This window comes from Pseudopodoces humilis, chromosome 8 (genome assembly GCF_049639895.1).
Source record: "Pseudopodoces humilis isolate 2021_Gansu_Grassland_sample_001 chromosome 8, ASM4963989v1, whole genome shotgun sequence".
NCBI lineage: Eukaryota > Metazoa > Chordata > Aves > Passeriformes > Paridae > Pseudopodoces > Pseudopodoces humilis.
The window spans coordinates 11,425,741-11,447,293 of NC_142207.1; the positions used below are offsets into that span (position 1 = coordinate 11,425,741).

Consider the following 21,553-nt stretch of genomic DNA (forward strand, 5'->3'; position numbering starts at 1 on the left):
TGAAATGCAAGAGGCTTTTCTAAATCCCGTTAAGTCTGTCTGCAACTCCAGTGGGACTGGGCATGGCCTCTTGTCTCCGTTCTGAAATATGGTCAGTTATCTTGCTTTTCCTTCAGAGTGCCCAGTGTGAGCTCGCCACAGAATGCAAGTTTTTACATTGGCAGTCAACTTTTCCCCACCTGTTTTTTTCTGGCATCTTCTCCTGATGTTTCTTTCTTTCTTTCTTTCTTTCAGATGAAGCTACTAAACTTGTATATAAAGAGGGCACAGACCACCAACAGCAACAGCAGCTCCTCTTCAGATGTTTCAACGCACAGTTAATGGAGATCTGTGGACATATGTGTAGACTTAGAAGCAATCAACGGTGCCTCTCAGAGACCTTTCTGCTACTCTTCACTGGCGCGCTCCATCAGCTTAAGGAGGCCTTGCAGATATTTATTGCAATCAGTATTTTAGTCCCTTAAAGCTTTTATGTAGAATCTTACTGGTATTGAATGTAAAGGAAGCAAGGTCTGTGTCGCAGTCTTCATTAAAAGTGAACATCAGAAAGCCATACTTAAACATATTTGTATAGCCTGCTGAAATCTCAGAAATATGTTTAGGTTAGCATTCTAACTCCGAGTCCAAGATTCTGGACACATGTAAAAGTCAAACAAATCTTGTTGGTTTAGTTCATACCCAGTTTTGGTTTCTGTGTGCTAGTTACCTGCTCTCTCCCCCACCCATTCTGGCTGGGTCCTTCTCTTCTTTCAAGTCTTGTGTTCCTGTTTTGTACTCCCTGTTACAGCTTGCCTAACTTGCAGGGCCCTCCATGGGGAGATCTTTGCAGGTGCGGCTGTGATTCCAGCCTCAGATGCTTTAATACTGAGAGATACCAAGTGAGTAATGAAAACGTAGGTTCTTTTTAAACATCTGAGTTTTGTACATAGTTCTGACAGACCCTGGGTGGGCTGATCTCTCTGTAACTGCTCTCCAGCCAGCTGTGCTGTGCATAACAGCTGGACTCGTGCTCTCTTCATTGGCTTTGTAAATACTTCTCCCCTCTCAACCCATTTGGCTCTTTCATAAGTTCAAAAGACTCTCTAGGTTACCTTTTACTCCCCGAAGGGAACCCGAGACCCAGTTCTGGGACTGAGGTCTGCAGATAGGGTGGTGGGGTTAGGTGGGTGGGGTTGGGTTGTGCTCTGAGTGTGTCAGTGGGTGGGCAGTGGGAGCTGGTAGAGCTGTACCTCAGTGCCAGCTGTTTTCCTTGAAATCTGTAGCATCAAAGGGCTGATCTACTGCTCTGACTGACCCACTGGTGCTGGATGGCTTTGTCCCCACAACTCCTTTGCACTTTCAGCAAAATGTACATCCCAGAGGACAGAAAGGGTGTCTGAATCTGAACAGAAATACCACGTGGAAGTGCTTCTGAGCCAGCTGGGACAGTGCTGGTTGCCTGCCACAGCCCGTCCTGTTCCTGAAGACCCTGCAGTGCTGTTAACTCCCTTTAGAAAGCTCCTTTGTGGCCATCTCCATGCACAGGTTTGCTGAGTGCTCTGCATTTCAGAAGAGTGGGGGTCCCTCACTGGGCACTGCTGGCAGCCAGGGTGGTGTGGGTGAGGGTGCAGCAGGAAAAATCCTTTTGCAGCCTAATGACTCAGACCAGGTCAGAGGCAAACCAGCAGCAATCAAATACCCTGTGGCACTGCCCTTCCCTGAACAGAGACCCTTCTGTTTGCAAAGGGAGAGCTCCCCCTGGCTCTGCCTGTAAGCAGGGAAGGCAGGAGGTTGCTAATTTACATGCTGTGTTTGGTCCTGGGCTGGATCCTGGCTGATGGGCATGCCCACCCCAAAACTGCCATGGATCACAAGCTGGGGTTTTGCCCCCAGTGCCACAGGAAGGTGGTGGGCCTTGGGCCTGCAGCTTATGGCTGCAGCTGTGGTGATGCATGTGCATTCCCTGGCTGCACTCAGTGCCCTGGAGTCTCTCCAGCTTCCTCCATCTCCCCTTTAGGGAGCTGAAGGGACACATTAGCAACATACTGAGAACATGAGACTCCATTACTGCAGCAAGGGAGGGTAAAGCTCCTTCCATCATTATCCCTGTGTGTTTCAGCCCCATCCCTGAGGAACTAAGCTGGGAGCTGACACTTGGTGCCAGCTTTTCTCCCAGTCCTTGTCTCAGGAGGGATTGGGGCTAGTGGAGGACTGTGTGGCACTGAGCTGCAAAGTTTGCTGGTCCCTTTCCCTGCTCACCTGAGAGCAGGGGAGGTGACCTGCTCCTGGTACATACATGTGCAGGCTTTTGCTGGCTGCAGGACTAGTTCCCTCATCTTTCCCAACCAGTAATGCTATGGCAGGAGAAACCGTGTGCTTTCCTGGGGTGTGGGATTCCCCCAGGGTCTTTATGCAGGCTCAGAAAAGCCATCCTCACTTAAAGGGGGGGATTGGCTGCTCCATGGTTCGTGTCTGCCTTTCCGTGGACCATTTATTTTTCACATCTTTCTGTATGCTTGTTAGAATGCTCTTTTTCGATTTTTTTGAATGCTTCAAATTTTATTTTAACACAAATTTATTTTTCCTTTTGAGGAAATACTTAGTTGACTTGTTGGCAGCAGTTAAGCTGTCTTGTTTGAATTTTTATTAGCGGGCTAGGGGGTTTTTGGGGTGTTTTTTTGTTTTGTTTTTTTAATTGTGCTCTTAATTGCTTAGTATTTATGCCTCTCTTTCTCCCCATCTCAGCTCAGCATCTTCTGTTCCAGTTCTGGGGTTCAAAAGGTCAGCATAGCTGGCCAGGTGGTGTTAGTCCCTCCCAGCTGTGATGGAGCTTGGTCTATCATCATTTGCTGTTTGTTGGTCTTGATTTTTTTTCTTTCCATTGAATGGCACACTGTAGCAAATCTCCAGGAATTGAATTCCTTCTCAAATGATTTTATATGTTTTATAAAATCCTGTTGGTATGCACTGAGAGTGAACACACTGTAACGTCCCTGACACCTCAGTCGGGGTCAAAGCTCGTCCTTGAAAAGGCGCCTGCGGCCAGCCTGCACTTCCCGAGGCCACTGGCACGCCCGGGGCTGCAAAGGGTAGACTCAGGCCTTACTTCCTGAATCAGATTCAGTTCTGTTTGTCAACAGATGCTCATTAATGTGCTACTTAATTCCATTGCGTGAGTCGAGGACTGTCCATCCTTTGAGTACTCTAGGATATGTTCTACCTGTACACAGTAGGAGCATTCTGCTTAGGTATTTATGAATCATTGCGGATAATGTACATAGTTAGGGTTGTTTAGTATGTTGAACATGACCCAGTTTGGTTTTTTTTTGTGTTTCCTTTGAAGTACTCAAAGGGCTAGCTCTGAATGTCACCTCTCTGATCTCCAGTTTTAACTTCAACAAGCTGTACAATCATCTTGTTCTCTCTTCAGCAAGCATAAAGGTCTCTCTGGCTACAAATCAGTGTCCACGCACGCTTGCAGAGGAAGGTCTGCATGCTGCAGTGCCTCACTGCTCCGGTGAAGCTTGTGTTCACCTTCTCCTGGCAGTAGCCACCTACTGCAGCTGCCTTTTTTTTTTTCTTGCTGCCCATTATGCAGGGCTTCAATTTTTCGTACCTTTAAAAAAAAAAAAAAAAAAAAAAGGGACAATAAAAAAGAAAGGAAAAAAAAAAAAGAAAAACAAGTGTATTTTCTTTGTCCACCATGCTTTAAAAATCTGAATGGGAGAAAACTCTCAGCAGACAGCAGCTCTTGGCTGCAAGGTTGCCGAAATCTCAGATGTGGATGTTTTTTCTGCCATTGGCTGCACCAGTGCTCCGTGGGCATGGGCAAGTCCCAGCTCCATCTGCCCCACAGGTCTACGTACTGTAGTTCTCATGTAGTTCAGAAATACCGAGGCATGTGGCTTTCTTAAGGTACACTATGTGTGCTTGCCTGGATTACAATACAATACGAGACTGTCTTTTTAACTGCTTACTACTAGCTTATCAATAACCTGTATAAGTAATGTAACTTGCATCTTTGTCATCAGAACTTTTTCTCCCCACCCCTTTATTTATCAAACATAATATTACATATTAAGGGACAGAAAAATAGACCTTTGTAGTACACAGCAGGACGTTGCTAACAATGTTTTAAATGGGAAGTAAAAAAAGCTCTGAAAAATGCCAGCCATGAGAAATTACTTTGTTGGCACCGTGTTCATGCGCATGTATTTTTTTCTATTTTTTCTGCTTTTGTCATGTTACATCCATATCTGTATTTATATCTTATTTGTTTCACTTTTGAGTGTATCATGGCAATTGTACAGATGTTTTTTGTTAACATTTATGTGATAGAATTTGCTAAAAAAAAAATTAAAATAAAACCTTTTGAGTTTGCCCTAGAATAAGTGGAAGTTGGGTTTCTTCTTGGGGGAGGAACATCAAAGTAATTCACTGTCCAACACAGCTCCTTACTCCAACCTGTGCTTGTAAATTATTTGGTCTTATTTGATAAAATTGTGTTTGAAAGCTGATGGTCATGCAAAGTCATGTAACTCAAGGAGAAAGGGCTTCAAAGATAACCTGTCTTCTGAGGCTTGTTGAGGGAATTACAGAGGTTTTGAGATACATGGCTGTAGAAATTTGGGTGATGAAGCATTTGGGGAAGTGAAGTGCACAAGAGGTTCGGATTTTGTAGGGGAGGCTTTTGGTGTGAATATTCCTAGATAGAAGAATATATGGAGAGTATCACAGAGCATGAACACCAGTGCTGACACTTCACTGTCACCAAGCCCTGCCCCACGTCAGCCCTTCTGCACTGAGATTCAGGTGCTGGGAGCAAGAGATAGTGATGGCTCTCCCTGCTGCCTATCTTGCCTCTGTGGTGACAGGGTCTTTTTTGTCTCTGCTGTGTGTCAGAACAGCAGGAGGGAAGGTCCATGCCCAGTGGCCCTTGCTTATTCCCAGAGTACTTTCTGTGTGGTTATGCAGGGAGAAAATTAGAGGGGCTGAATCCCAGCTAGAACTTAATCTGGCTACTGCTGTAAAAGACAATAAGCAATTAAGAGCCAGAGGGAGAATCCCTGTCCTTTATTGGATGCATGGGAAACATAGTGACAAAGGGTGAGGGAAAGGCTGAGGTACTTAATGCATGAAGCAGCTCCTCCTGAGTGCCATCACAAGGCTTGTACAGGACAATCAGGGGACCAGACCCAGACACTGTTGGTTTGTGAAAGGCAGGTCCTGTTTGACTGACCTGATCTCCTTCTGTGACAAAGTGACCCACTGAGTGGAAGAGGGGAGTGCTGTGGATATTTTCTACCTGGACTTCGGTGAAGCTTTTGACACCATTTTCCACAGCACCTCCTGGGGGTACCGGCTGCTCATGGCTTGGGCAGGTGTGCTCTGCTGGATTACAACTGTCCAGATGGCCAGGCCCAGAGTGGTCGTGAGTGGAATCAAATCCAGTTGGCAGCCGGTCACCAGCGGTGTTCCTCAGGACTCAGTGTCTTGTTTTATGTCTTTTTATGTCTTTATCAATGATCTGGGTAAAGGGATCAAATGTACCCTCAGTCAGTTTAGAGACAATGCCAGGTTGGGCAGGAGTGTTGCTGCTAGATGGCAGGAAGGCTTTGCACATGGATCTGGACAGGACAATTGTGTGAGGTTCAATAAGGTGAAGTGTCAAATCACTTGGATCACAAAACCCCAGACAGTGCCACAGGCTGGGGCAGAGTGGCTGGAAAGGTGCCCAGCAGAAAAGAACCCAGAGTGACTGAACATGGGCCAGCTGTGCCCAGGTGGCCAAGGAGGCCAGTGGCACCTGGCCTGGATCAGCAACAGTGTGGCCAGCAGGAGCAGGGCAGTGATTGTCCCTCGGTGCTGGGCACTGGTGAGGCTGCACCTCAAATGCTGTGTTTTGGGCCCCTTCCTACAGGAAGGACATTGAGGTGCTGGAGTGTGTCCAGGGAAGGGAAACGGAGCTGTGCAAGGGTGTGGAGCATAAATACTACAAGGAGTGGCTGAGTGAGCTGGGGGGGTGCTTTGGAGAAAAAGGCTCAGGGGACAGCTTATAGCTCTCTACAACCAGCTGAAAGAGGCTGTAGACAGGTGTTCTCTCCTCCCAAGTAACAATTTATAGGAAAGGGGTCTCAGGTCTCATGTGGGGAGGTTTACATTAGATACTAAGAAAAAAAAACATAGAAAGGGTTGTAAGGCATTGAAACATGCTGTCCAGGGAAGTGGCTGAGTCACAGTCTGTGAAGGTATTTAAAAGATATAGATGTGTCACTTATGGACATGGTTTCATGATGGACTTGCCAGTGCTGGGTTAACAGCTGGGCTTGGTGACATTAGGGGTCTTTTCCAACCTAAACAATTCAATGCATTTTGATGTGTTCTTTGGGATGAGACAGCAAGCAGCACAGACATTGAAGAGAGTTTGTTTATTGAACCACCTGAAAGTATCTGTCCCTTGTATCCCCTTTGTGGTTAAGTCCCTTGTCCTCAGCCATGTGACTGCTTCACAGATGGAGAATGAGGAATGGCTGTAATCCTTGGTTTAGAAGGTTTTGCTGAGCTCACCTCTATGGAGGAGGACTGGAGTTGCTGCCAGCCATTAAAGGTAGGTAGCAGATTCCTGGCAAGTGTGAAGACTTGCTGGAAGCACTTAAAGCCCATTCTCAATTCATTTCCTTGTCCTGAAGAGTCTGAACTGCTGCTTCTTCTTCCCTTTGCATTCCCCCTAAAATGATTTTGTGACCCCTTCACTCCCAATAAGGGATGTGCCAAGGAGTGACTCGGGATATTATCAACAGCATTGCACTCCTGGACCAGGTAGATGTCTTATCTCAATTTTCTCCACTTAAAGAATTAGATGGGAGAAAGAATAAGGTTTAAACCCCCTGAGAAAGTGCAGCTCAGTTGATCAGTGGTAACAAATAATTCCACTGCTTCTGATTGTGCAACCCAACCTCTTACTTGTGCAACCCTCGTTTACCTTCTCTGAGCAAATATCGCACACGCTTCTCTTTCTTTCACCAACCCAACACATTTTTCTTGCTTTGCCTTTTCATACACTTCCATGAAGTATGGAAAGGACCCACCCCAGCAACCACACTCTAGCCCTGCCAAGGATCCTCTGGGAAAAGGCTCAGGGCAGGAATGGGTGTAACACTGATCACAGGGAGAGAGGGCAGACCATAAACCGTCCACTGCTCTGGGGGGGATAAAAGCCCTGCAAAGCTTTAGAGAAGCTGCTGGGGCAGCAGGGGCATGGAGTTCCACCCAAGCATGAGACTGGGATGTGGGGGTGTCTCAGAGATTGGATGGTTGTGTGCTTGTATAGGTCCAGAGAAGGGCCATCTCTCATTGTGATCCCCAGTCATGGATCTCCATCTGTGGACGACACGGGGTTACAGCCAGTATGTGCCAGGAAAATGGGCTGGAGAAGGTGCTCAGCATCAGGGTCAGCACTCGAGTGCCTGACTGAGCATGGATTTTCTCTGCTGGGAGGATGGGAGGGCAGTGACACCCACTACAGCCATGGTGCCCCTGGACCACTGCAGCACAGGAGATGCTCAGAGGTTTCAGGTTCTCCCTGGGGATCTGACTGCAGCCAAAGTCTTGGGAAATATTTGCCTGTTAATCCCAAGGCCATTACACAGCATTGCTCTGTTCTCCATGCTGCTTTGTCATGCATGTACTGAAACAGGCCTAGCAAAGCCACCACTTGGCAAAACCCAGCTTTTTACATCCAGACTTGAGTGCCAGCCCATAACCAGGAGCCAGGGACTCCTCTCTGCACAGCTCAGGGACGGAGGGAGTGGGTGCCCGTGCCTTGGGGCAGGCAGGAAGCACGGGATGCTCATGGGGTTCAAGCCACTGAGGGGCCCGGGGTCACAGGGCTGTGCAGAGACAGTGCTGGGCACAAGGGAAAGGCAGGAGCTTGTTTGGGAGCAGAGGAGAGCGGGAGCAGCAGAGGAAGGGACGGTGAAGGCAGTGTAAACCAGACCGAGCTAACGCCAGGCTGGGGGGATTACAGGGTGCCAGGGAAGCTGCTCACAAACACATCGGGGACAAAGCAGCCCTCCAGAGCTGAGGGGTAATGAGTAATTAATGAAGAGAGGGATGAAATTCATAATGACTCAAAAATGTCCGAGATAATGAAGTCCTTTTCTTTAAATCCACCTTTAACAAGAAAGCTAAGGGAAAGGATTTAGATCAATTAAGAAGTGAAGAAAGGCAATATTGTAAAAATAGCTATTGACACAAGCAAGTGGGGGAACAGCTGGAAAGTCTTGCCATGGCAGTGTATAAAACAGCCGTCTATGGCATAAAGACACCCATAAGTGACAGCAGATAGAGTAACAGCCGAGAGGGAGCTGCAGGATACATTTAACAAATCACTCCAAATGCGGCAGGGGGCTGGTAAGTGTCTGAGCTCTGGGGAGACCCTGCTGAGGAGCAGCAGGGAGCAGGATCACAGTGCACTCCTGTGGGATGCAGCAGCCCTGTGTGAGCTTCACCAACCACTCCAGCAAGGGATACTCAGTGGCCTTCAAAGGGATGGCCCCATTACCTTCAAACTTACCAAAGCCCAGGGGAGATAACAGGCTTGAAACATTGGAACTGCCCCTAAAACATGTTCATTACCTCCCTCTTAGAGGAAATAGTTTTGTCTCTCTCTGTCTGACATGCAGCAGGATACTTGGGATATTCTTTTCCTTGTCTTGGTCACCCAACTTCTGAACAACCATAGCCCCACCTCTCTCCTCACTGCCTTGCTGAGGAATAACCCCTGTAAGCTCCACTGTGCCTGGATCTGTCTCCTGCTCCCTCTACAGATGCCCTGGTGCAGGGTCCTGCTTCCCCTGAGCCAAAATGCTCCTTCATGGTACAGACTCAGCATCTCTGGGTGAGTTGGTGCTTGGGACCAGAAGGGTTAAATGGATGGCCCTGTCACAGGGGCAGTTTCTTGACTGTCTATAAATAGGAGCTGGGTTTCTAATCTGCTTGCCACTTGTTTCCACTGCCTGCCAGTTTTTTCCTGCTTTTTCCTGCAAGGAGGTGCCTGCAACTGCCACAGTTTGCAGCCCTGCAGACACTGCTGGGAGAGGAAGAGGAGCAGCCGAGTCCTGCCTGATGAGACTCATGTGTCAGTCCCACTCCAACCCATCCTTGGTAACACACACACACACACAAAAAAAAAAACCAACCAAAAAACAAAACAAAAAAAAAACAAAAAAAAACAACAAAAAAAAAAAAAACCAAAAAGAGGAGAGAATCCAAGCCCTGGTCTGTCCTGAGAGTCCCCAGTCCAGTTTGACTCCCTGCCTTGCCCCTCCAGAGCTGCCTCAGAGCCATCCCCTTTTGGGACAGGTGAAGCCCTGGTTCAAGTACTGCAAGCTGATGTGGAAGACCTGGCTCAGCTCCATGGGTGAAAAATCCCTCTAGGTGGAGAGGGAGCAGGGAGTGGGGGCTGACAACATTTTTGGTCTCTTTGCAAGTCTCCAGTCTGCTGTCTACCCCTAAGCCTGCATCCCCTGCCCTATCTCCTCCATCTCTCCAACAACGAGAACAACTGCATCCCTGCTGAGCCACAGGCTGTAAATCCTTGTGAGGACTTGCTGGAAGAAGGGACTGGGGATTTGCAGAGAAGGTCTGTGAAGAAAAGCTGGCTCCCCACTGGGGTGGGGAAGACATGGGCAGGTTGGAGGGAGGCCAGAGATTAGTGAGGACATCATGACTCCCAGCAACCTGGGTTGGATAACAGGCGACAGAAAGGGGCTCAGGGAGACATGAGAGCAGCACTCAAATATGCAAGAGGCAAATGCACAGGAGGGTTAATCTCTCCTCTGGATAGGGCAAGACATTTTGGGTTTAGCAAGAAAAATTTAGATGGGGAAAATGTAACAGTCAGAGTAACAAAGTTAACTTGTTTCCAGGCCTAATTTTGTAGGGGATGATGTGATCAAGCATGTGAAGGAACAGAATCCTTCTGTTGTTTTGACCTCTTGCATGTCAGTCCACTTAAACCTGAAAACTCAGCTTGGACAAGCTTCTCTGTTGATGGAGAAGGAACAAACTGGAGGAGAATTGGCAAAAAAAGTGGAGCAGTTCATTGCATATCTCCTCCTGAGCAGTGTCCATGCCACTTCAGGTGCATGTCCCAGGGGCCTTTCCCTGTGTGCCCACCTCGAGCTTCATTGCTGCTGACAGACGGATGCTTTCCAAGGCTGCTGACTCACTGAAATGGAAATGTCCTCCCAAAAAATGCTGAGTTTGATAAAATTGCTAAGGGATCCTGCTGGCTTCCCTGACAGCTTGGCTCTGTGCCCTGCATTTGGAATAGCTGCTGGGAGGGAGGTTAGTCTTGTCAGCCGAAGAAATGTGATGCTCAGAGCTCCCAGGGTGAGGGCTCTGCTGAGGCTCTGGACAGGCTGTGCCAAGCCAGGGCACCCTGGTGGCATCTTCAGCCTCATGTCCCCCAGCACTCTGCCCCTGCTGCTTCTTGGGCCACGGGGTGTCCTCCATGGAACATGTCTGGTTTCAAACACCAAACTAATCTTTTTTCCTCAAATATTTTGTACCCTACCTGCACCCCAGCACCTCTTGCCCTAGGAGGATGGAGAACACCCACCCAGAATGACAGTGGTAGTAATTTAGTCTCTGTCTTGCAAAAGACCAGCTCTTCAGGCCAACAATAAGAAATAAATGGAGGTGGCATTTGCCTTGCAGAGCCAACCAAGGTAAACAGAAAGCTCCAGCTGCTTTCGCATTCTGTTAATGATGGAGAAGAACCTCCATTCTGACCCAGTTTGGCTCCTAGCAGCATCAGCCTGAACTGTGCTCATCTGTGCCCTCACAGGCTCCCCAGAGGTGGGGTTGAAGGCTTGGCCACTCTCTTCCTCACTCAGCTGTGCCCCCTTAGCTCTGTCATGGGTGCTCCCCATGAAGCCCATAAAGGGCTCCTTTTGCTGTTCACCTCTTCCCGCCAGTTCTTGTTGCAGCTCCCTGTTTTATACCTGGCTGCAGATGGTCCCTGCTAAAGCACCATGGTGGGATCTGTCCCTGAAAGTTTAATGCAGCTTTTAAGAAGTCCCTGGAGGTTTTCCTTTCCAATGAGCTTCTTCATCATTCTGGTAAGCCAAACCTGCTCCTGTCAGCCGGGGGCTGAGAGCCAGGAGGCGATAACCTTAACCTCTGCTGCTGAGAGGAGCCTGTGCCCTACCCTCAGCTACTTCTGTCTGGTCAGCAATAGGTGACAGATCCAGGGTTTCCTCTGGGACAAACCCTTGCTAGTGGAAGGTGGAGACAGGACAGCCCTTTTTGTTCTGAGCTAGAAGCTGAAATCCAGTCTGCTCAAAATTATGCTTGGAGCAACTGGATTTCGCACTGGGAGTGTTGCAAAGGGAACCTTGAAAGAATCTCAGCTTAATCTGTGATACCTCTGCAGCCAGGGCAGAGGGCCTTGGCTCTCCAGGAAGTGCCCTGGGAGCCAGCGGGGTCGCTGTGGGGAAGGGCTGAAAGCTTCACTGCAACAGGCTTCAAAAAGCCAAATCCCTGCGAGTTGCCTGCCATGGGAGCATGGGAGCCTCGCATCCTTCTGGGACATGTCTGCAGCTTGGAGCACTCCCTGGAGGACAGTGCTCCTAGGATGTCCTAGGCATGTCCTCTCAGTAGCATTTTTCCCTGCAGTCATTACCAGCATGTGTATTCACACTCTGTTCTGGCTTTGGGCTGTCCCCATGTTTTGGGCAAGTGCTAAACATTAACTTAGATTTGTACTTAATAACTTGGTGGTGTGTTTGGAGCTCAGGCAGAGGGAGGGGACACCCTCAACCCCATTCTCCTGGCCTTGCCAGGAGACTCAGTGTGTCACTGAGTGCACACCATCATTCACTGAGCACACACCTATGCTTGACTGACAGCATAGTCAGGTATCCACCACGCCTTGATTTCATCCACCAGAAATCTTTGATTTCCATGATTATCACAACTAGGAGGACCCTACTGATTTGAAAGCAGAGTGAATAACCTTCTCAGCAGAAATCGAAGCCCCGGAGGGGACCGGTATGTTCAGGAATGGCATTAACAACTAATCCCCTCTAATCCAAGATGACATCCTTATCACATGAGGGCATAAAATGTAATTAGACTTATATAGTGCTATCTCCAGAGCACTAAGCAAATATTAACTAATCCATCTTCCCAATGCTCCTGTGGTGACAGCCCAGTTGCCCTGGCTGTGCAGGTGGGGACACAGAGGCATGGGATGGTGCACTAACAGTGTCCCTTCCAGGGGAAGGCCTTGCAAACTGTGCATCCAGAAAAAGCTAAGCAAAGCAATTTACAGTCACTGGGAAATCTTTTGGGGACATGGTCACATCTTCCTTCAAGCCTCCTGTTATCAAGGGGATGGTGATTTTCTGCTTTTCTGCTATTTCTCAGCATTTACAGGATCCTTCCACAGCTATTACATATCTGCAGGGAGTTAAAACACGTGTTCAGTCATGGGCTTCCTCTGTTGTTGGAATACATTTAAATTTTTACCCAACCATCTCTTCAGCTCTGTTTGTGTTAGGGTTTGTTTTCTAACCTTTTGTCCCAGGTTCCCCCATCTCACAGATGCTGCAGAAGGCCTTTGCCATGGCAGCCTCCCCTGGCCTTGGCTCTCCGAGGTTAACTGGCCCTGAGATGGGAAATGCAGCTGATGGTCCCTGCCTGTGTGGGGTGATGCCACTTCCCTTGGGACTAAAGCCAGCGTGCAGGCTTTGCAACCTGAACTGAGCACTGCCATCCCTTGGTGCCTGGCAGTGGGCAGGGAGCTCTGCCTCAGCCCTGCCTGCACAAGGCCTTTCAATGGGCTGTTTTATCCTTTAGAGCCCGATTCCCTTGGAGCAGCAGGACCATTTGCAGCAGCAGGGGATGTGATCCTCTTATCACTGTTGGTTAGCCTTGGGTGCCCTTGACGAAGAGCTGCTTGTGATGGAGGAAGACACTTAAGAGCAGCCACCACGTTTCTCAAGGCCCTGGGATAAGACTGTATTTCTTGGGCTGGCAGCACTCTGTGCTTTAAAAGCAGTTGGATGCAATAGAGTGTGAAGTACAAATTCCTCAATCAGACTCTAAAATCAAAGACACCCACAAAAAGGCCACTGGCATTTGAAGGACAGAAAATTGAATAGGCCCCTCTTTGGTGATGTTCCCTTGACTTGAGGACATCTCCCTTGAAACTCTGTCCCAACACACACCTAGCAGAGGCCTGGGGAGAGCTGTGTAGTGCAGGGTGAGGAGAGACAGTCTGTGTCCTTCAGGTATGCCCCAGCTCTGGGTCATACCTGAAGGTATGCACCTGAAGGGAGCACCTCTCCCTGCTGAGAGCTGCTCTGACACCCTTCAGGAACCAGTTAATGTTGTGTTTTACTTTCCCTTGGGTTACTGGGACTGAATGAAACAAAACAGTGAAGGTTAGGACTTATGGGTTTGCTTTTTATTTTGTTTGCTTTATTAATAAGGTTCCAGATTTTCTGGAATAGAAAAGAAGGTGCTGTATGCAGAAAATGTCAGCAAACTTTGTCAGGAGGGAAAGAATGACATCAAGGCAGGAAAATGTAGAAGTGGTTCATGGAAAGCTGTTTAGACACTGGTCTCTTTGGAGTTGAGACTATGATATACCCCCAGTGTATTCATACCTCACTAGGCTGAGAGCAGAATCCATTCCCCAGCCTTCCCTTGACTTCTTCCCTCCCTGCTCCCCACGCTGTGCTGGCACTCCACACTGGGACACAGATCTCAGGACTGATTCACCCGAGAAGCAAACTGAAGATCAAAAAAAGGCATTTTTTCCTCTCCTGAAGAAAGAACAATTCCCAGAGGGAGTTGCTCACCTCCTGGCACTGCTGGTACAGGTGAGAGAGAGGTACAGTGTGTCTTGCAGGTGGGTGGAAGTGCATGGGGAGGCAGTGCAGCTCTCAAGGCAGGGCTATGTCACCCCAGGACCTGCTAGGAACACCTCAGTTGCTGAGAAGTGGGTGCCACAGTAGGTTCCTGCCTGCTGAGGAGCTGCTGCTAACTCTGTTTAGGGTGGCCAAAAGCCCCTATGCTAAGAGGTTGCCTTCCAACCATGACACAGTTAAACCCCACAAATGTCCATATGTTAGCATGCTCCAGAGTAGGGAGCAATCTTTGCCCTTTTAGAAAGCTCACCTGACACTTCTTTTCTAGCTTTATAGTACTGCCAGTGAACTGCTGGAACATGCATGACTTGGCCAATGTGTCCTCTGAAAGCTATTGAAAATGTTCTCTTTCCTTGCCCAAGGGCCCCTGGCTCCAGAGTCGAAGGGTTTCCTCCCTCTGCTTCTGGAGCTCAAGCCGCCCAGATTAAATCATGTATTGAAAAATTCCATAGCAGCTTCCGACCTCAATGAATAGCATATTCAAGGCCACTGGAAGGCTCTTGCATTTGTGTAGTTCAATGGTTTCCAACCATTATTTTTATTTCCAGCAGAGATGGGAATCCCCCAAAAGTCACATGCATAGCCAGCTGGCGTGTGAAGTGCAGTCACTTTCCACTGGAGAGGAAACGACAGCAGGAGCAACCTGGGCCCTTGCAGGGTCTCTGGGTCACTGGTTGAAGTCTGCTGCAGCATGACCCCCTCATCCAGGAGGAGCCATGGGATTGCATCTGCATCTAATTCCCCACAGGTGAGGGGCTGCAGAGGAAAACTCCTCTGGTCACATTTATCCGTGCCCAGCTGTGTTGGGCTGGACCCGGCAGAGATACACCATCAGGCTGGATCCAGCAAACAAGGGATGACCTGCAGCAAAGGACAGCCCACAGGCTGAAACAAAGCCTCAGGCCATCACAGGGGTGACCATAGTCTGATTGTTCCCACCTCCCTGCTGCTGAGCTGGGATAACACCTGGTGTGCCACCCACAGCCTCCACCAAGAGACAATTCCCCATATTTGATTCCTAGATCTGGGCAGTTAGCAAGCTGCTCAAGGAGGTCATCCCTCCCCTTTTTTAAATATTATCACAATGTGGTTTTTTTTTTTCTGGAATTCCCCATGGATTCCAAGTCATGCTCTACACTGGCACCAATGGTTCGGACAGTTCTTCAATGCAGCTTATGCTTGGATTAAAACCAAGTTTGTTTACTCACTGCTAAGGGTAAAGCAGTCCAAACAAGAAACTTGCAGAAGGAAGAACTCCAGAATAATTTATTTTATTTTATGCTTTTGAAAGAGGCAGATATAATGACAAAATCAAAACACTAGCCACTTCAAAGAAATGGAAACTATTGAAAAGCAGCTATGATGATTAGATATAAATCTGACTTCTTGACACTACTAAGTAGATGATGTCACTTTGGGTTTATTCTATTTATTTATCATAAAAATAACAGTGCTGTCTCACCATTAATAATCTCTATGACTGCTCCTGCTCACACCAGGTGACATTGCTGGATGCACTCAGCTTCCCCTTCAGTGTTACCACCTCACTTCTGTTTGTGTCAAGAAAAGACCCTTCCCAAGAGATGTTTATAAATTGTGACCAAGTTTCTTAACCTTGTTTTGATAAACAAAAGCAGATGTTTGGCAGAATTCATCTGACTCATCTTCAGTGTTATAGCAATGGGATCTCACTGGCACAATCCGGGGGAATTCAGGATGCTGTGCACCCTATACTAAAAAAATATTTATATTAATTCAAATAAGGAAGGCAGAGCTACACTGAAACTACAACAACCTTAGTCTATTTCACACATTTACATTTATAAACAGATTTTTATTTTCACATCTTTATCTACAATAACCTGTCTTCAAGACCAAAAATTTACTTTACGATGGGCGACATGTAAGCATAGCACAAGGCTCTTGATTGAATTATTCTGTGGTAACACAGAAGTTGTTTAGCTGATGCCTTATAAACAGACGTGTCAGGAGTGGTTATTCCATTCTCTGCTCAGGGTCAGCTAAGAGCAAATCCATGCTGAATTTCAGTGTCAGAGGAACCCATGTCCCAGGATGAACCAGCAAAACTGTTTCATGGGCAGAGTAAGGTTGCATTTTATGAATATATGCAGAGGTTGGTAAATGACTTTGTGTCATCCTGGTTCTAGAGAGGGGAATGAAGATGGTTTGTGTGTTAGACTTTTTAATCTCAGTTAATTGATTGCCAATTCATCTGAGGCAGTTAATGATTTGGAGAAGCTGATGGGATGTCTGTCTCAGGACATAATTATTTCTGTCATTCCTTCCTTGAGCAGAAACTAAATATTGGTTAATTGGCACTGATTGATTAAAGTAGAACAATAGAAAAAGCTTCCTCTGAAAGTCTGCACTTGTCTTTGCTATGAAATACTGGAGTGCTTCTGAGACAAAATCCTACTGAAGACAGCAGTTTCTGCTCGGTACAGTGAGCTTTAATGATATCCTTGGTATCTGTTGTGTCTTCAGTCCAACTGCTGTTTGACAGTCAGACCTAGTGGAGGTCGTTTTTGCCATGCTGTAGCCAGCAGTACTGAATAGTGTGCATCTGAACTGCTGCTGACCTCCCCCAGCTACATCATGGGAAAAGCTGAAGTAAGGCCCCCAGGAGGGCTGTGCAGTGAGGTTAGTTATTGCACTATGAAAAAAAAACCCACTTCTTTTGCAAGTGAAGATGTAGCAGCAGTTTTGTTCTTTGGTCACTGGGCTTGTCCTATTTGAGGGTATTCATTACTGTTCATGCCCACAGATGCTATCCCTTTCCTTTCTGGGAAGTCTTTATCCACAGAACAAAAGGTTTGTGTATTAAAGAGAGTTTAAATTGATGATTTGTCCTAAAAAATTTGGAAACAACAGTATCTTAAACCACTGCCCTGGGTTGTGTGGGAAGGTGCTGAAATGGTCACATTTTTATTGGTCTCACTCAGGTTGTTGTAAAGTCTTATCAATGTGCCCACTTTTATGTGGAAAAAAAAATCTCTAGGTTAGATATTAGGATATCAGGAAAAGGTTCTTTCCCCAGAGGGTGACTGGACACTGGAACAGGCTTCCTGGACAAGTGGTCACAACACTGAGGCTGACAGAGCTCAGGAAGTGTTTGGACAATGTCCTCAGGCACATGGTGTGATTCTTGGGGTGTCCTCTGCAGGAACAGGAGCTGGACTCGATGACCCTTGTGCATCCCTTCCAGCTCAGGATATTCTGTGTTTCTGTGATTCTTCTTCCACCTGCACATTTTTGACATTGCTGTAACTCCTCTACCTTATGTCAAACAATTCTGAAGTTTATCCCTGGACGTGTAATGAGAAAGTGAAATCACAGACTTCAGTACTGCGTGTCCCACCCTGACAGAGAGGGCTTCTCCCTGGTCCTACTGCACGGCTGCTAAGGACAGCTAGACTGGGACTCATCACCCTGGGGTTTATTCACACATCTATCACTGTTTTGGTGATGTCAGTTTGCCCTTAAGTTTCCTGCAATGTGAGATCACTTGCTCATTACCTAATGGTGTTGGGATATTTGCATGTGTGAGCTGCATCCACACTCTGTGCCATCATATGAAGTTAATACAAATGTATTAACTTATTAATACAGATGTGTTAACCTGCCCCACAGGACTTGCAAAGTCAAGAGATGACACTGTGTAAAGCAGGAAATCTGGGATATCCTGAAGGAGAAAGGAATATTGGGGAAATAAATGCATTTGTATCTAGCAGGAGAGATCACTCTCCACTCACCTCACCTTACCTTACCTTGCAGAGAACTTGGGCAGATTCATTACTTGACTTGGGAATTGCTGTGCAAACACAATAAAAAACGAGTCTTAGAATTTGTTTATAAAAATTAAGGGAATAGCATGTTATTAGAATAATTGTACAAATTACTGTCATTGCAAAATTGCTTTTATGTAAAAATATTCCAGTTGGGAATAATTACAGTCAGACTGCATGTAGCTAATAAAAGAAAACCACACTCCCTTTTCCAGTCTATCTTCTTCTTAGTTATGAATTTATTGTGTGAATCATCTAGCTAGAGCTGTATTTCTATAAGAAAAACCTCATTTGATAGAAGTTTTACTCTTGGAAGAAAAGAACAAATATTATAATAATAATAATGGCTAATATTTTCTTGTATTTTGAGTTTTTAAACATAGTGTTTGTGAAGAACTGTTTGTTTTATATTACAGCTGTAAGTTGTGATTCTGCTGAGGGACTAAGCATTCTCTGAGGGACTATTGAAAGGTGTTTTGAGTACATGAAGGATCTTGAATTGTTTTCCTCTCAAGGAATTTAAATTGTCTCTAAAGTGTTTTGGGGAAATGAATAACTGTAATGTATTTCATGCTCTGTGCTGTCCTACAACAGATAAATTTCCTGGGGTGGAGCATTTGAGTTCTCTCTACGTGCTCAACTGTGTCTAATAATTATCCTGGAATTATTTCATGTCTGAAGAGTTTACATTGGAGAGGATGTGGCTACTTGACACTGTTACTTTGCCAGCTCCAGATTATAATAGAGCCTTTCCTCTAGAGTTAAAAATAACCACTTTTTGGCTGGCTTTTGCACAGAAGTCTCCCTGGGGCAGGACACCACATGCAGTAGAGCAGCATGTAGACCTTTTACCATGAGTCTCTTCAGGAAGTGGAAGCTGTGGACATCCCACATGTGCTAGGGCATTACACATGTGGAAAAGACCTGGACATTGCCTTGAACAGGAAGGGGATTGTGGGGCATGTACATGAAAACCTGGGTCAGGACCATAGTACCCCTGGCAGGATTTCATAGACTTGTTGAAAAGTTGGTGGGAAGTGACCTCTGAATGTCTCTAATCTAAACTCCACCTCAAAACAGGGCTGGAGCCTATACTGGGTTACATCAACCATGGCTCTGCTGCTGTTGTCTTGAACACCCCCAAGGATGGAGGTGCCACAGCCTGTCTGGTGGCCTGTTCCAGTCCTCTGGTGAAGAATTTGTTGTTAATGCTCAGTCTAATCTCCAAGTGATAGCTTGTGAACATTGCCTTGATCACTGCTGCTAATGAGAAGCTCTTGAATTCATCACCTTTTTTAATGCCTTTGTATAGTGGGCTGCTATTAGGACCTGTCTTGACCCCATCATCCTCAGACCCAGCAAGACTAATGCCTTCAAACTCTCCTCACAGAAGTGCTCTGTGCTCTGAGTGTTTCAGCAGTTCACCTGCTGGATCCTGTCCAAATTCTCCGCCTTGAACAGGAGGCTCAAACAGGTGCAGTTCCACCAGCACCAAGGAGAAGGGGCTATAGCTTTCCTTGATCTCATGCACTACGAGGAATGGTTTGCCTCATTTGTGGCAAGGGGGAACTATTGTTTTGTACTTAATGTTTCAAGAAAACACTTGGGTCCTCCTCAGTAGGGCTGCTCTGCAGTCAGGTGGCTCCCAGCCTGAACTGATGCACGGGGTTATTCCATCTTGGTGCAGCGCTTTGCATGGCTCTGCAAAACTCGGGTTTCCCAAGGTCCTGCTGATCAAAGCACTGGTGCTCAGTATGCCAACCACCCCACCCAGTCTGGTGGTGCTTGCAAATCTCCAGAGGTAGCCTTCTGCCTCTTGTTCAGGCTTTTAGGATTCCGTTTCCATGAGTAGAGAGGACACAGCCTTGGTTTGTGGGATCTATGGACTAGACATCTTGTGGCACCTCTTCTGCTTTCCCACACCTACCCTTGGCAAAGCTGGCTGAAGCATTCAGTTCCTGCTGCTGCCTGGCTCCTGGCCTCTCCTTTCCCTGCTCTCCTCTCCCTGCAAGTGCTGACACAGTGTTTGGGGCAGGGTGGTAGACCAGGCTGCTGGGCGGATGTGGGATACACTCAGCCATCACAGATATTTTTGGCCCAGCTACAATTTTTCAGCTATGAAGCAAAGCTTCCCCGGGCAGCAGAGCTGTGAGCAGAACTGGGCTGTTGTCAGCTCTGAGTGACAATGCTTCAGCTCCTGCTCCCCACAAAGCAGCAGGCAGTGACAGTCCCCCTGCTCTGCCACCCTGTGTGTGAGAGTGTGATGTGCTCATGTTCTGGCCACAGCTGTTTGCAGAGTCAGTGTCTGCTGCTGGCCAAAAAGTCAAAAAGTACATGATTTTTTTTCTGTTGTTGTTCTTTCCTTTCCTTTTTTTTTTTTTTTTATTTTAAATTTTATTATTATATATTTTTTAAGTCACGTTCTGCTGTCCTACTCACGCTGTTGGCTCCGGAGGTCCCTCTCGCAGCAATGTAAACACGGCTACTGTGTGTCCCGACCATTGCAGCCTGCAGCTCACAATGAGACAGCCTATGCCAATAGATGTATAATGAGCATTTAAAAAGCACTTATTTTGTCATCCAATCATCCATCTTCCTCATTGTGTAAATATTTTTTTGTTTCCACAACAAAATTACTTTAAAAGAAATGTTCACCAGGAAGAAAGAAAATTTTGATTCTGGTGATAAAATCAGGACAGTCAAAATGATTAATATGACATTGGGGAGAGCTCACAAATGAGGCTTAATTTCTGTGGCAAAAAAGGCCTCGTGGATACATCAGTGCTATGTTGTGCCTGGAAATTTAGTGGCAGCTGGAAATTTGATGGTGACCTCTGATAAGTAAGAAAATGGTGAGAGTTTTAATGAATGACTTGAATAAGAAAATAAGCCAATTTGTGTGGTATTCTTCCTGATATTTGTTTTGCTATTAAGTTCAGTTAATGTGGCTCTCATTGTGTCAGGATGATTGTGTTGACAGCACATCATGACATATGAGCATGGGGGCAGTTTGACTGTCAGGGAAGGGGAAGGGGAGACATTGCTTCACACTCACGAGGTAGAGCAGGGTGACTTTAATAAGGCTGCATTTGGAAGCCTTTGGCAGGAGACGTCAGAGATTGTAAAGATAGAAAGAGCCCTGGTGAGCTTCTTTGCTCTCCTGTGTCAAACTGGCCACAGGACCTAAATGAATTCCTTAATTCCTTTCTCTTCAACTTTTTTTTTTTTTTTTTTTTTTTTTAAGTCAGTCTTATATTATTATATAATTATATAATTATATCTAGAAGATGAGGATGGAGGGAGGTGGCTTTAACCACCAAGTTTGGGAAAGTTACACTCATGGCTGATTACATTTACTGCAGTCTGTTCTTAGCCTTGCTTTATAAACTTGTAGTGTTTATGCTGAGACTCTTCTATCTTTGTTGTGAGGTTTAGGAGCATTTTTTATGAAATGTTGATTTTCCATGTGAGTATTTATAGACTATGTTTGAGTCACCTGTTAATCTTCCTCTTGTAAAACCAAAATAAGGTCTGTGTTTCTGTCAGTATAATGCACACTTTCAAGACCTTGTTCATTCTCAGTTTTTCCAGTTCAGTGCCCTCCTTCTTGGCTGTAACACTATGACTACATTCATACTCCTGGTGGTAGCCACTGCCCAAAGTTCTGCTCAGTAGAGGGCAAGGTGAACCCATCTATGCTGGTTTCCATCTGAACAGTGGACCAGCATGGAATAAATGAGAAGACTTTGAGGGTCAGTGGGATATCTGTGAAAGTCTACACTTGCCACTGGAAGCAGTCCCAAACCTTGTCGAAGGCAAAGCAAT

General features: G+C 46.5%; 1 protein-coding gene and 1 long non-coding RNA gene across 2 annotated transcripts in view; both read left to right on the plus strand.

The window, feature by feature from the left end:
• The window catches only part of CLASP1 (cytoplasmic linker associated protein 1), a 170,910-nt gene extending 166,540 nt beyond the window's left edge, over nucleotides 1–4,370 (plus strand). Inside the window, exon 41 of the mRNA XM_088058894.1 lies at nucleotides 235–4,370. Within this exon, the coding sequence (XP_087915020.1) occupies nucleotides 235–321 (87 nt within the window). The 3' untranslated portion in view covers nucleotides 322–4,370. The remainder of the gene's footprint in view (nucleotides 1–234) is intronic.
• A 6,596-nt stretch (nucleotides 4,371–10,966) lies between these two features.
• On the plus strand, nucleotides 10,967–18,193 carry LOC148183838 (uncharacterized). The gene is made up of 3 exons (XR_015773109.1): nucleotides 10,967–11,105; nucleotides 13,756–13,874; nucleotides 14,474–18,193. It is a non-coding gene; the product is annotated as an uncharacterized LOC148183838 (long non-coding RNA).
• Nucleotides 18,194–21,553: the final 3,360 nt, after the last annotated feature.